The 13,427-nt window shown below is 45.4% G+C and overlaps 1 protein-coding gene across 1 annotated transcript in view; it reads right to left on the reverse strand.

Moving 5' to 3' along the window:
* NECAB3 (N-terminal EF-hand calcium binding protein 3) overlaps window positions 1-13,427 on the reverse strand; it is a 141,926-nt gene that overhangs the window by 109,749 nt on the left and 18,750 nt on the right. Inside the window, exon 5 of the mRNA XM_069751956.1 lies at window positions 11,710-11,807. Coding sequence (XP_069608057.1) covers window positions 11,710-11,807 — 98 coding nt within the window. The remainder of the gene's footprint in view (window positions 1-11,709; window positions 11,808-13,427) is intronic.

Raw genomic sequence — 13,427 nt, forward strand, 5'->3', positions numbered from 1 at the left:
TGAAGGTTGTAGATTCTAATAATGAAGCCCATGTTGGATTTCTGTTTGGAAGGGCTAAACTGGCTCCTAAACCCGAGCACACCATACCCAGACTCGAGCCCTGTGGGGCTGTACTAGCCATAGAGATTGCAGACTTCATACAGAGCGAACTAGCTATTCACGTGGATGACACAAAATTCTACACAGACAGTAAGGTAGTTCTGGGCTACATATACAACCAGACGAAACGCTTCTACGTCTATGTCAGTAACCGAGTGGAAAGGATCAGGAAATCCTCCAAACCCCAGCAATGGCAGCACGTCCAATCCCATCTTAACCCTGCGGACCTTGCTACTAGACCATTGTCTATTGGTGCCTTCGCAAGCTCTTCTTGGTTGACTGGACCGGAGTTCCTTCACGAACAATGCAAAGAGACTGCCGTTGAAGACAGCTTCAGCCTTGAGGATCCAGATGTCGACCCAGAGATCCGTCCTGATGTCAGCACCTTCATCACCAAATTCAAGGAGAAGGTTGGCTTGGACTGTCAGTGTTTTGATCGCTTCTCAAGATGGACGAGGCTGGTTCGTGCCATTGCAAGGTTAGTACACATTGTACAATGCTATCGCAATAAGGACAGTAACACTGATTGTCATGGTTGGCATATCTGCCCTAAGCCTCTCTCTGCAGAAGACATTGCTCTGAGTGAACTCATTGTGATACGCAATGTGCAGCAGAATGTTTTTCACAAGGAACTGGAATGTATACGTAAAAAACAAGACGTTCCTAAAAACAGCCCCATTGTCAACTTAAACCCAGTAATTGACGAAAGGTGTTTATTGAGAGTTGGTGGTCATTTAAACAAAGCTAAATTGGATGAGGCAGAAAAGAATCCTCTAATTATTCCTGGTCATCACCATATCACCACTCTACTTATACGACATTACCATGAAAAAATCAAACATCAAGGCAGACACTTCACTGAAGGTGCCTTAAGAGCTGCAGGCCTCTGGATTGTGGGAGCAAAGAGACCGGTTTCCCATTTAATTCATCATTGTGTTCAGTGTCGTAAGACAAGAGGAAAACTGCAACAACAACAGATGTCTGATTTGCCTGCTGATAGGACAAGCACAGAGCCCCCATTTACCTATGTTGGCTTGGACGTTTTTGGCCCATGGGCAGTCGCTGCACGTCGGACCAGAGGCGGGCATGCGGAAAGTAAACGTTGGGCAGTGTTGTTCACGTGCATGAGTGTACGAGCAATACACATAGAAGTGATAGAGTCCATGGATTCCTCCAGTTTCATTAATGCCCTAAGACGATTCTTCTCCATCAGAGGACCAGTAAAACAACTAAGATCTGATTGTGGATCGAACTTTGTAGGTGCCTGTCGAGAACTACAACTGAATTCAACAACAGTCCAGAACTTCTTGACAACCAATGGCTGTTCCTGGGTCTTCAATCCTCCTCATGCTTCCCATGATCATGGGAAAGAATGATAGGCATTACTCGTCGGATACTGGAATCTATGCTGATGGACTCAAATCTTTCAAGACTCACTCACGAGACCTTGACCAGTTTCTTAGCAGAAGTCTCTGCTATAGTAAATTCAAGACCACTTGTACCCATATCTACGGATCCAGAATCTCCTACAATTCTCACTCCAGCAACTCTCCTCACCCAGAAACTTGGAACTGTTCCAAACCCGCCTGAAGGCTCTGTGTCCGGTAACAAATATCAGAGACGGTGGAAATATGTGCAACATCTGGCTAATTGTTTCTGGAATAGATGGAAGAGGGAGTACCTGACACTTCTCCAAAAACGAAGAAAATGGCAACAAGTAAAGCCAAATTTACAAGTAGGAGATATTATCCTCATGAAAGACCAGAAGGAGGAAAGAAGCACATGGCCTATGGGACTTATATCTAAAACCTTTCCAAGTGACGATGGCAAGGTACGCAAGGTAGAAGTGACAGTTACTAAGCAAGGTGACCCCAAAACTTTCATTAGGCCTATATCAGAGATTATCTTACTCATACCGGTTGAGGATTGATTATCCATCCAATCAGTAGGAACTCTTTCAAGGAACTTCAACCTTTGGATTACAAATGGGTTGGAGACAGTTTGGCCTAGCGCGGCTTCTCCAATCCGAAGATGGGTTATCCGTTGGATTACTTCAAGAACTCGTTATAGACATTTGTCTATTTTGTTATTCAATATGTTATTGTTGCATTGCATGCGTTGTTTTTAGCTTACAGGTTGAGGTATCCCTCCATGCACTTCTGGTAAACACTTCCAATTTGAGACTGATATAGTGAAATCCGAGGATTTCAGACGGGGAGTGTGCTGCTCAGTTTATTCTGATAGACTTTCAGTCATACATGGACATTTATGTAGTGCTAAAATGCCTGGTTCTATCATTTGTTGTATTTGTTATACTTTGCTGCCATCTACTGGCCGTTGCTATATCACACTGTAATATTTGTTATGGCATTTTTCCCACAACACCTTTCTGTCTTTAGCTCCTCCTATCTTTTTCCTTCTCTTCCTGTTTTGTACTCCGTGCCATCTTGGAATATACATGTGCTGCAGAGCAGGAGAAAGGATTCTCTTGTTACCTCTAACCTGAAGCTTCTATTATCTCTATCTGGTGATTCTGTAACAGCTCTAACCTACAGTCCTCACTCTCACCAAGGTACTGTAAATAAACCTGTTGAATGTATCACTGCATCATCCTTCCGGATCACCACGCGTGGCTGATAGAGACTGGTGGCACGGGTTGGCGAGTAACGCTACCGGCCATTGTTTATATAGCGATTTGTGATCACATCCCTCAGACACATCTCATCCACGTATATCGGTGGCAGAATATATACCCCTGGTGCCGTTCATTTTTCCTTGCATTTGGATAATCCAAATTATTTGTGCCTGTGTACCTAAGATTGTGGGTACTACAGGAATATCATGATTCCGTTTTAAGTGGTCATCTCAATGTTACTGCTACACAGAACACCATTGCTAGACTTTTTTGGTGGCCGTCCATGCATAATGTTACTAAAGATTTTGTATCTACTTGTGAAGTCTGCACCAAACTCAGTCATAGCTGGCTGGCTAGGGAATTGGCTCCATTGCCAATTCCAGAAAGACCATGGACTCATTTGTCCATGGATTTCATTACAGATTTGCCTCTGTTTAATGGGAAAACTGCTATCTGGGTGGTGATTGATCGATTCAGCAAACAAGCTCATGTTGTTCCTTTGTCAGAATTACCTAATGCAGAAATGCAGAGCAACTCTCCAGGTTGCTTATTTCTCATATTGTAAAGTTACATGGGATCCCTCTGAACATTGTGTCTGATAGGGGAGTACAATTTGTCTCTAAATTTTGGAAAGGGTTTTGCAGTAAACTAGGTATTGAATTGTCATTTTCATCTGCCTATAACCCTGAAACCAATGGTCAGACTGAGAGGACAAATCAATCTTTGGAACAAATTTTAAGGTGCTTTGTGGCAGCTCAACAGGAGGACTGGTCTGCGTTATTACCTCTCGCTGAGTTTGCTTTTAACAATCGAGTAGATCAATCTACCGGAACCTCACCTTTCTTCTGTAATTATGGTTTTCATCCCTGGCTGCGCAGTACAGAGTTGGGGGATTCTCTCTGCAGTGTTGGAATGTGTGTTTCATTAAGGCAGAAGTTGAGGGTGCAGATGAAGGCCCTAATGGAGGTGGAGGATTCAGAAGCACTGCAGGAAGTGTTAGATACGGATGTTTGTTCCGCATGCCCTGGGTATTCCAAAACTTGGTGTCTAGTGACACATTGGTGTCTAGTGCTTTAGTCCTCCATCCCCTGGTGTGTACTAGTTTAGTTCTCCAACCCAATGTGTTTAGTAGTTTAATTCTTCAACCCCTGTTGTCTATTAGTTTAGTTCTCCATGTTCTGGTGTGTATTTGTTTCATTCTACAATCATAGCTGTTTAGCAGTTTAGTTCTCCAATCTCTGTTGTCTATTAGTTTAATTATCCACGTTATGGTGTGTAGTGGTTTAGTTCTCCATGCCCAAGCGCCCTGCAAGCCTTGGGGATTGTAAGACTTGTGGAGCAGCCCCTTCCCTGACTGTCACCACAGCCACCTGAGTCACCCAGTGTCCAGTCAGTGAAATGTAATGCCCCTGTCCATGCTTGCTCATCCAGATGTCAGTGTTGAAATGCACCCTGGCAGACATAGAATTTTTCAGAGGATGGGTGATGTTGTCTGCAACATGCTGGTGTAGCGCAGTCACAGCTTTCTTAGAGAAGTAATGGTGACTGGGCAACTGGTACTGGGGGACTGCGAGAGCCATCAGCTTTTGGAAACCATCTGTATCCACAAGGCAGAAAGGTTGCATTTCCATGGCCAACAGATTGGAATGTCCATGCAATAATCACAGAGATCACATGCCGTGAGTCACGCAGAAATAACCGCTGTGATCTTTATATCGAAGAGCTCTCAGCGGGCCCCACACTCCTTGCTGCCACCAACAATCTGATAGTGGTGGGGAGGTGGGACAGGGAGGTTTGGAAGCTTACCACGTTGTGAATCCCCGGATCAATGGTTTAGCTGGAGCTCGTTCTGAGGGTGCTGCACCCACTGGTGATCACAGACAAATAGTGGAGGAAAAGGAAGTGTGTCGGCACAACCATCCAGGATATAAGTAAAATCTTTCTTTATTCAAAAATAGATTATAACATGGTAAAATGAAACCTCGGGAAAGCTGACGCGTTTCTGGTGTATACAACACCCTTATTCATAGGAAAATAAATGAATAAGGGTGTTGTACACACCAGAAATGCGTCAGGTTTCCTGAGGTTTCATTTTACCATGTTTTAATCTTTAATCTATTTTTCAATAAAGAAAGATTCTACTTATATCCTGGATGGATGTGCCAACACACTTCTTTTTCCTCCGCCACCAACAATCATTAAAAAAGTTATAAATATAGGCCCATTGGACGCCATTCTTCTTTGGAAGTTCACACAATCAGGGTCTTCCATCCCCTCTCCCTCCGAGTAGCAGTCATATACCATCCCCCAGGCCCATCCACTCTCTTCCTTGACCACTTTTTTGCCTTGTTGCCACACATCATGTCCTCAGAAATGCCAACCATGGGAGACTTCAACAGCCCCACCTCCCTAACTGCATCTCAGCTTCTATCTTTAGCTACTTCTTGTGGCCTCACAACTTTAAACCTCTGAGACTCACAGAGCCAGTAACACCAAGACTGCCACTAGGAATTTCGGGGCCCAGGGGCGGACTGGGCCGGGTGGCAGGAATGCATCTGCCCCCCGGGCCGGTGCCTGAGAAGGTACACATGGCCGCTGGAGGAGCAGCAGTGATTTTAATACATAGCACGCCGCATCCCTCCGGCCGGCCCTGTGTGCGCGCATTGCCTGCTCTGACAAGTGCCGCGGCAGCCCGCACTAGTGTGCGAGCACGGCCACGGTCCTCGTTCCTGCGCGTGCTCCTCTGCTTCCCATGTCAGAGCGGGCAAGCAGGAGACCATGCGCATGCGGCGGCCCGCATTAGTGTGCGAGCACGGCCGCGGTCCTCGATCCTGCGCGTGCTCGTCTGCTGCCGCCTGCCTATGTCAGAGCGGGCAAGCAGGAGACCCTGCGCACACATGGTGATATTTGAAAAAGCCGGCGCGCATAGCCTGATTGTGTCTGATGCTGGCCGGCCTGCACCAGCGTCAGAGAAGCCTGCTCCCCAATGCCTGGGGCTGGGATCCTCTTCACCGCCGACGCTGGACAGGACCCAACCCACCTCAGTTCTTCACCCCGGACCTCCCCCCCAATCTCAGGGACCTGGGTGAGTCCCAAGATGATTTTTTTAATGTATATACAGCAGTATTGCCTATATAATGTGTATAGACTGCTATATATACATTATATAGGTGATACTGCTGTATATAATCACTATACCACTATAATGCATGTATAGCAGTCTATATCGTATATAGGGTGACACTGCTACTGATGCGTATATACCTTTTATAGGTGACACTGCGGTGTGTGTGTGTGTGTATGTATGTATATGTATGTATATATATGCACACATATATGTACATGTATACACAGCAGTATCACCTATATAAGGTATATATGCATCAGTAGCAGTGTAACCTATATAAGATATAGACTGCTATACATACATTATATAGGTGGTATAGTGATTATATACAGCAGTATCACCTATATAATGTATATAGCAGTCTATACACATTATATAGGCAATACTGCTACTGATGTGTATATAGGTGATACTTCTGTGTATATATGTCGTCATGTAGGTGATACTGGTGTGTGTGTGTGTGTGTGTATGTAGTTGTGAATTCTGTTGTCGGGCTCCCTCCTGTGGTCATGAATGGTACTTCGGCTGGTTCTGTCCATGGACTTCCTTTGGTGGGTGTTTCTGAGTTTCCTTCCACAGGTGACGAGGTTAATTCGTTAGCTGGCTGCTCTATTTAACTCCACTTAGATCTTTGCTCCATGCCACCTGTCAATGTTCCAGTATTGGTTTAGTTCACTCCTGGATCGTTCTTGTGACCTGTCTTCCCAGCAGAAGCTAAGTTCCAGCTTGTATTTCTTTGGTTTGCTATTTTTCTGTCCAGCTTGCTATTTTTATTGTTGTCTTGCTTGCTGGAAGCTCTGGGACGGAGAGGGAGCGCCTCCGCACCGTGAGTCGGTGCGGAGGGTCTTTTTTGCGCCCTCTGCGTGGTCTTTTTGTAGGTTTTTGTGCTGACCGCAAAGTAACCTTTCCTACCCTCGGTCTGTTCAGTAAGTCGGGCCTCACTTTGCTAAATCTATTTCATCTCTGTGTTTGTATTTTCATCTTTACTCACAGTCATTATATGTGGGGGGCTGCCTTTTCCTTTGGGGAATTTCTCTGAGGCAAGGTAGGCTTAATTTTTCTATCTTCAGGGCTAGCTAGTTCCTTAGGCTGTGCCGAGTTGCATAGGGAGCGTTAGGCGCAATCCACGGCTATTTCTAGTGTGTTTGATAGGATTAGGGATTGCAGTCAGCAGAGTTCCCACGTCCCAGAGCTCGTCCTTTATTATCAGTAACTATCAGGTCATTCCGTGTGCTCTTAACCACCAGGTCCATCATTGTCCTGACCACCAGGTCATAACAGTATATACACACACACACGTACATATATACACAGCAGTAACACCTATATATAACGTATATACACATCAGTTGCAGTATTGCCTATATAATGAATATAGACTGCTGTATATATGATATATAGGTGATACTATCATTATATACAGCAGTAGCAGTATCGCCTATATAACGTGTATCCAACATTTGCAGTATCACCTGTATAATGTACAGACTAATGTATATACGTTATATAGGTTGTGTATAGTCACACTATCTATCTGTGTCTAATCTATATATATATAATTGCCTAAGGGGTACTTCCGTCTTTCTGTCCTCAACTTCCGTAACGGAAATCCCGCGTCGCTGATTGGTCTCGCCAGCTGCCTGTCATGGCTGCCGCGACCAATCAGCGACGGGCACAGTCCGATTAGTCCCTACCCTACTCCTCTGCAGTCACAGTGCCCGCCGCCCGCTCCATACTCCCCGCTCCATACTCCCCGCAGTCAGTGTGCCCGGCGTCCGCTCCATACTCCCTGCAGTCAGTGTCCCCGGCACCCACTCCATACTCCCCGCAGTCAGTGTGCCTGGCGCCCACTCCATACTCCCCACAGTCAGTGTCGCCGGCGCTCCGCTCCATACTCCCCGCAGTCAGTGTCCCCGTCACCCGCTCCATACTCCCCGCAGTCAGTGTCCCTGACACCCGCTCCATACTCCCCGCAGTCAGTGTCCCCGGCGCTCCGCTCCATACTCCCCGCAGTCAGTGTCCCCGGCGCTCCGCTCCATACTCCCCACAGTCAGTGTCCCCGGCGCTCCGCTCCATACTCCCCGCAGTCAGTGTCCCTGGCACCCGCTCCATACTCCCCGCAGTCAGTGTCCCCAGCACCCGCTCCATACTCCCCGCAGTCAGTGTCCCCGGCGCCCACTCCATACTCCCCGCAGTCAGTGTGCCTGGAGCCCGCTCCATACTCCCTGCAGTCAGTGTCCCTGGCACTCGCTCCATACTCCCCGCTCCATACTCCCCGCAGTCAGTGCCTGCTCCATAATCCCCTCCAATCACCGCTCACACAGGGTTAATGCCAGCGGTAACGGACTGCGTTATGGCCCGGGTAACGCACTCCATTACCGCCGCTATTAACCCTCCGTGACCAAGTTTTTACTATTGATTCTGCCTATGCAGCATCAATAGTAAAAAGATGTAATGACTGGGCAATATACTATGTGGCTGGGAAATATACTACGTGGACATGCATATTCTAGAATACCCAATGCGTTAGAATCGGGCCACCATCTAGTATATATATAATCTGTTTCATCTATATAATGTGTGTCACAGTATCACATACAATATATAGGTGATACTACAACTATACACATCAGTCGCAGTATCGAATATGTATTGTATATACAGTAGTTTCAATGTGATATATGTTCAGCAGTCGCAGTGTCTCCTATGTGATGTATGCATCATAATATAGTATAATGCTGTCTTAATTGCCGTATATTGTACAGATGTTTATATAGTGTAGAGATGTTTATATAGTATGGCGCTATGTATATATTGTGGAATTCACACTATTTATACACTGCTGCCACATCTTTACACTATATAATATATGCACCGCTCTATATTCCTTAACACGGTATATAATATGCCGCTGTGTATATAATATATTGTAGTATGCCATATATACTCGTGTATAAGCTGAGTTTTTCAGCATATTTTTTTTCTGCTGAAAACACCCCCTTGGCTTATACACAAATCATTGTCCCAGAAAGACGGAGAAGGAGCAGCGGGTGACAGAGGCAGGAGCTGGCGGCTGTGGCTAAAGCCTGTGCCGCTGCTAAAGAGAAATGGCAGTGAATATTCATTTCTCTTATAAGTTGACAGCCACAGCCGCCGGCTTCCAGCACACATCCTACTTACCTTCCCTGCGCACCCTCGCTGCATCTGGTTCCGGCGCTAGCAGCTCTTCCGGACGACCGATCACGTGTCTTCCGCTCATTAAGGTAATGAGTATTCACCCCTCTCCACTCCCATAGGTGTGGGTAAATATTCATTACCTTAATGAGCGGGGGACATGTGATCGCCCGGCCACAGGAGCTGCTGGCACCGGAACGAGATGCTGCGAGGCCATGCAAGGAAGGTAAGTAGGATGTGTTTTTTTATTTTTTTTTAGGAACCATGCATACATGAACAGGGATAAGGAGCCATGCATACAAGGATGGGGATAAGGAGCCATGCAGACAAGGATGGGGAAAAGGAGCCATGCAGACAAGGATGGGGATAAGGAGCCATGCACACAAAGACGGGGATAAGGAGCCATGCAGACAAGAATGGGGATGAGGAGCCATGCATACAGGGACAGGGGAGCCATGCATACAAGGACGGGATGTGGGGACAATGCATACCCGGCTTATACTCGACTCAATACGTTTTCACAGTTTTTTGTGGCAAAATTAGGTGCCTCGTCATATACTTGGGTCGACTTATACTCAAGTATATACGGTATATTGTGGAGCTGTGTATACTTCTAATGTCCTGCATAAATGGTGTAATTTTCAGTATCTATTCTTATGTATGTGTGTATCTGTCTATCTATCACTCCGATTAATTGTGAGAAAAGTAGCGGACTCTTTATTGGCCCATGTGGCAACGTTTCAGATCCATAACTGAACACTTCTCTGATATGGAAGTGAAATGTTGCCACATTGACTAATAAAGAGTATAGAAAAAAAAATCGGTTCCATTTTCTTCCACAAAAGTGGTACAATCTTCTTCTCACTTGCTGTCCGTGTGCAGTTTCTTTTTCTCAGCAGATGTTGCAGTCTGATACACGGCGAGTCAGACCATTGAGGAGATGGAGAAATTAATTTCTCCGTCTCCTCCACACCTGTGCTGCGAGAGCATTGGAGCATGGACACTCTGATCACGTTCACAGCAGAGCAAGAGCCGAGTATCATTGGCATATCACATCCGATGCCATATTCTAGTGTGATTCCACCCTAATGAGCACCGGTATTAAGCCCACGCTCACATGGTCAGTATTTGTTCAGTATTTTCATCAGTATTTGTAAGCCAAAACCGGGAGTGGAACAATCCAGAGGAAAAGTATAATAGAAACATATGCGCCACTTCTGTATTTATCACCCACTCCTGGTTTTGGCTACAAATACTGAGGTCAAATACTGACCAAATACTGACAGGGTGAATGTGGCCTTATTCTGTACCTATACACTGCACAGTACCACTCCTCATTATAGAATGGGGCTGTGTGTGTGTCACTATACAGTGGGGCTGTGTGTGTGTGTCATGATACAGTGGGACTGTGCCTGTCATTATACAGTATGACTGTGTGTGTCAAAATATATATATATATATATATATATATATATATACAGTATATAATATCTCTATCTATCGCATGCTTGCGGTCACCAGACCACCTGTTCCTGGCGCTGGCACCAGAGAATCTTCACAGCGCACAGTGCGCACGATATGAGGATTCACACATAGTGATTGTAGACATGTAGCTTAAGATCCGACAACCCCTTTAAGGATGGGCCGCTACTCATGGGCCACTGCTTGTGCTTGCCCCCCAGGCTAAAATTTGCCAGTCAGCCCCTGTCGGGGCCCCATACTGGCAACATTTTTGGGCCCCCTTGAGACACCACCCAGGCTTCACCCCAGCTTCCCTGCGGAGACGAATATGTGGTGCGTATTTCCAGACCACAGCATATCAATTTATCTTGCCGAGATGCTCAGTCTCCGCAAGATAAATATCACCAGTCCAATGTATTGGACACGGTGAATCTGCACGGTTCAATGAACACATGCGGGTTCGCCTGCGTTCAAAGGCCGACAGCGCTGCCTAATACTGAACGTGTGCACAGACCCTTAGAAACTGTATGCTGCATCAGCCACATGTGGAGAGAGTTCAGCTCCTGAGCCCCCTCCACACGCAATCACCACCACAATCACACACAGTAAAGTCCATATGCGCAAAGGAGTTAAATTATGATATTTTGGGGAATATTTTATTAATAGGCTGTAGAACATAACTGCTTGTAATAAACTCTCCTAGAGAGTGGAAAATACTACAATGACTAATGGCCATGAGTTTTGGCTCCTGCAGTAGATCCTTTGAGACATTCAGCAGTGCCAACAGGGTTCACATGTCACATCCCCCCACTTTAAAAAGAGCCTCCAGTACCTGTGAAGCATTTGTAGCTACCTTATGATTCTGTATGAAATGCAGTCCCATGAATGCACTAATATATAGCATATACCCCGTCCTCCCACACTTGGACGCATTTCTGTAAAATCGCTTTATAAATCATTTTGAAAACCTGTGAGGCTGGCTGGTAAAATACGTAATGGAAAGAAAAACACAAATTGACAAGAGGAAGACAAGCCAAACTGACTACCAACATAGGACCAAACTAGTCATTACAATCCAAGCTATATTGAAAATGATTCATCAGTGCACAATTATATATATCTTGCATCGTGAATGGGCACTGTTCCATTAATTCCCACTACATACTGCTTCTTTCCACAATGGACATTAAAAATACTAAGTCTCTTTACTCACCATTTTGGTTTTATCCATTGCTGTCAATATAGTCATGTTCAGATTCTGCAGGGCAGTGAGAACATTCTTGTATTCACCCAAATATTCAGAGAAATAGTCTGGAATACAGGGGTAACCATCAATGTAACATCATAGAGCATTGAAAGTCATAGGGTTAAAATGTGGTGAGAACCCAATTCAAGCCTGGGTCTGTCTTCCACCTGGTCTTTTAGGAAACTCAAGAGAAAGCTAATGATGACCACTCTGATACCTTTCTCCTTTTACATCCATATGCCATTGCTTAGGACCCAGTGTACAGGGTGGGCATAAAGCCTTGTGCCAGTGACCAAATTCTGGAAATATACAGGTTGCAAGCAGAATAGAGATATATTATGGCACCCAAAGCTAAGTTTGCATGCCTCTGATATTATATGGTGACATATGAAACTGAAGATGACGAAGATTAAAATAAATTGTGGCATTTGCCATCTGACGCCATATTTCAGAGAGGTTCTCGGAAGCATTTATTTTAGGGCAGAACACCTTTGGCATCTTCTGCTAGACGGCAGAACATGGAGTTCCTCAGGCTCTGTAATATGAAACAGAGGAACTCTATGTGCCACCATACCTGCTCTGGGCTCATTACTCTCACGTGTTCTCACAGTTAGAATGCATCCCTTCCAGCTCATGGCTGAAGGTTGGTAATTGTAATTTTCACAATGCAGTCATTACACAACTTGCAAAGAATATACTGAGTGACAGGATAAAAAACATGAAAACAAAATGTTAAAGATAGCACCTTCCCTGTCTACTGTATGTCACAGGGTTCCCGCGACAGAGCGGAGCCAGAAGACCGAAGCACTTCACCTTCTTTTTAAACTGCGTAAATTTCTTTTGACAGTAGAGGGGATAATCGGCCATGTTGAAAGCTCTGACAGTCTGAGCTCTCACCTGAGCACAGTTAGCCACTCCTATCCCCTATATAATCTGGGTCCTCACTGAGACACATCGTCAGAGCTAGCTTATGCTCCATGGCTGGGAGGATATGAGTTGGTGGTTATATAAGGAGTTTGGTGGATGTATCTGTGACTATGTGACTGTTGCTTGGTTTATTAAGTGTGATAGTTCCCTTTCCTTCTTCTACTTTGGTTATCCCCATCCTCCACTCCCCGGTGAATTCCTCTGCTATATGTGAGTGAATATTTGTATGTCTGGTATTATTAATTGTTCCTGTTCATGTTGCCTTGTTTGTCTGGTTGGTGTACTGTGGTGCACAGCTGCTCCCCTCTTCCCTGTGTTGGGAAAGGGTACAGACGGAGGGCAGCTACAGGAGATAAGGTAGGGAATGTGGCCCCAGCATCTTCACCTTGAGAAGTAACCCGGGGAATAGGGCGAGCTAGGGTGCCCCCTAGCGTTAGAGACAGAGAAGCAGCCCCTGGTCATGGCTCATCCGACAACCGAGTCGTGACACTATATCTATGTTAGCAAACATTTGTATTCCCCATTAAATAATAATTGTGAAATTAATTCCTATGTTATTCCTGCTAGAAACATTTTTGAAAGTTTACATGTGCAGATACACGGCACTACTAGTCAGGGGTGCGTCTATACACAGTATGACATTGTCCAATCAGTGTTGACAGTGTCAGACTGTGTAGTGGCACACCCTTTTCACAGGCAGGAAATGGTAACACCCACTTGTCAATTTAGATGTAAAAAAGCTTTAGAATTGCAATTTC

The sequence above is a fragment of the Ranitomeya imitator genome, chromosome 2 (genome assembly GCF_032444005.1).
Source record: "Ranitomeya imitator isolate aRanImi1 chromosome 2, aRanImi1.pri, whole genome shotgun sequence".
Lineage (NCBI taxonomy): Eukaryota > Metazoa > Chordata > Amphibia > Anura > Dendrobatidae > Ranitomeya > Ranitomeya imitator.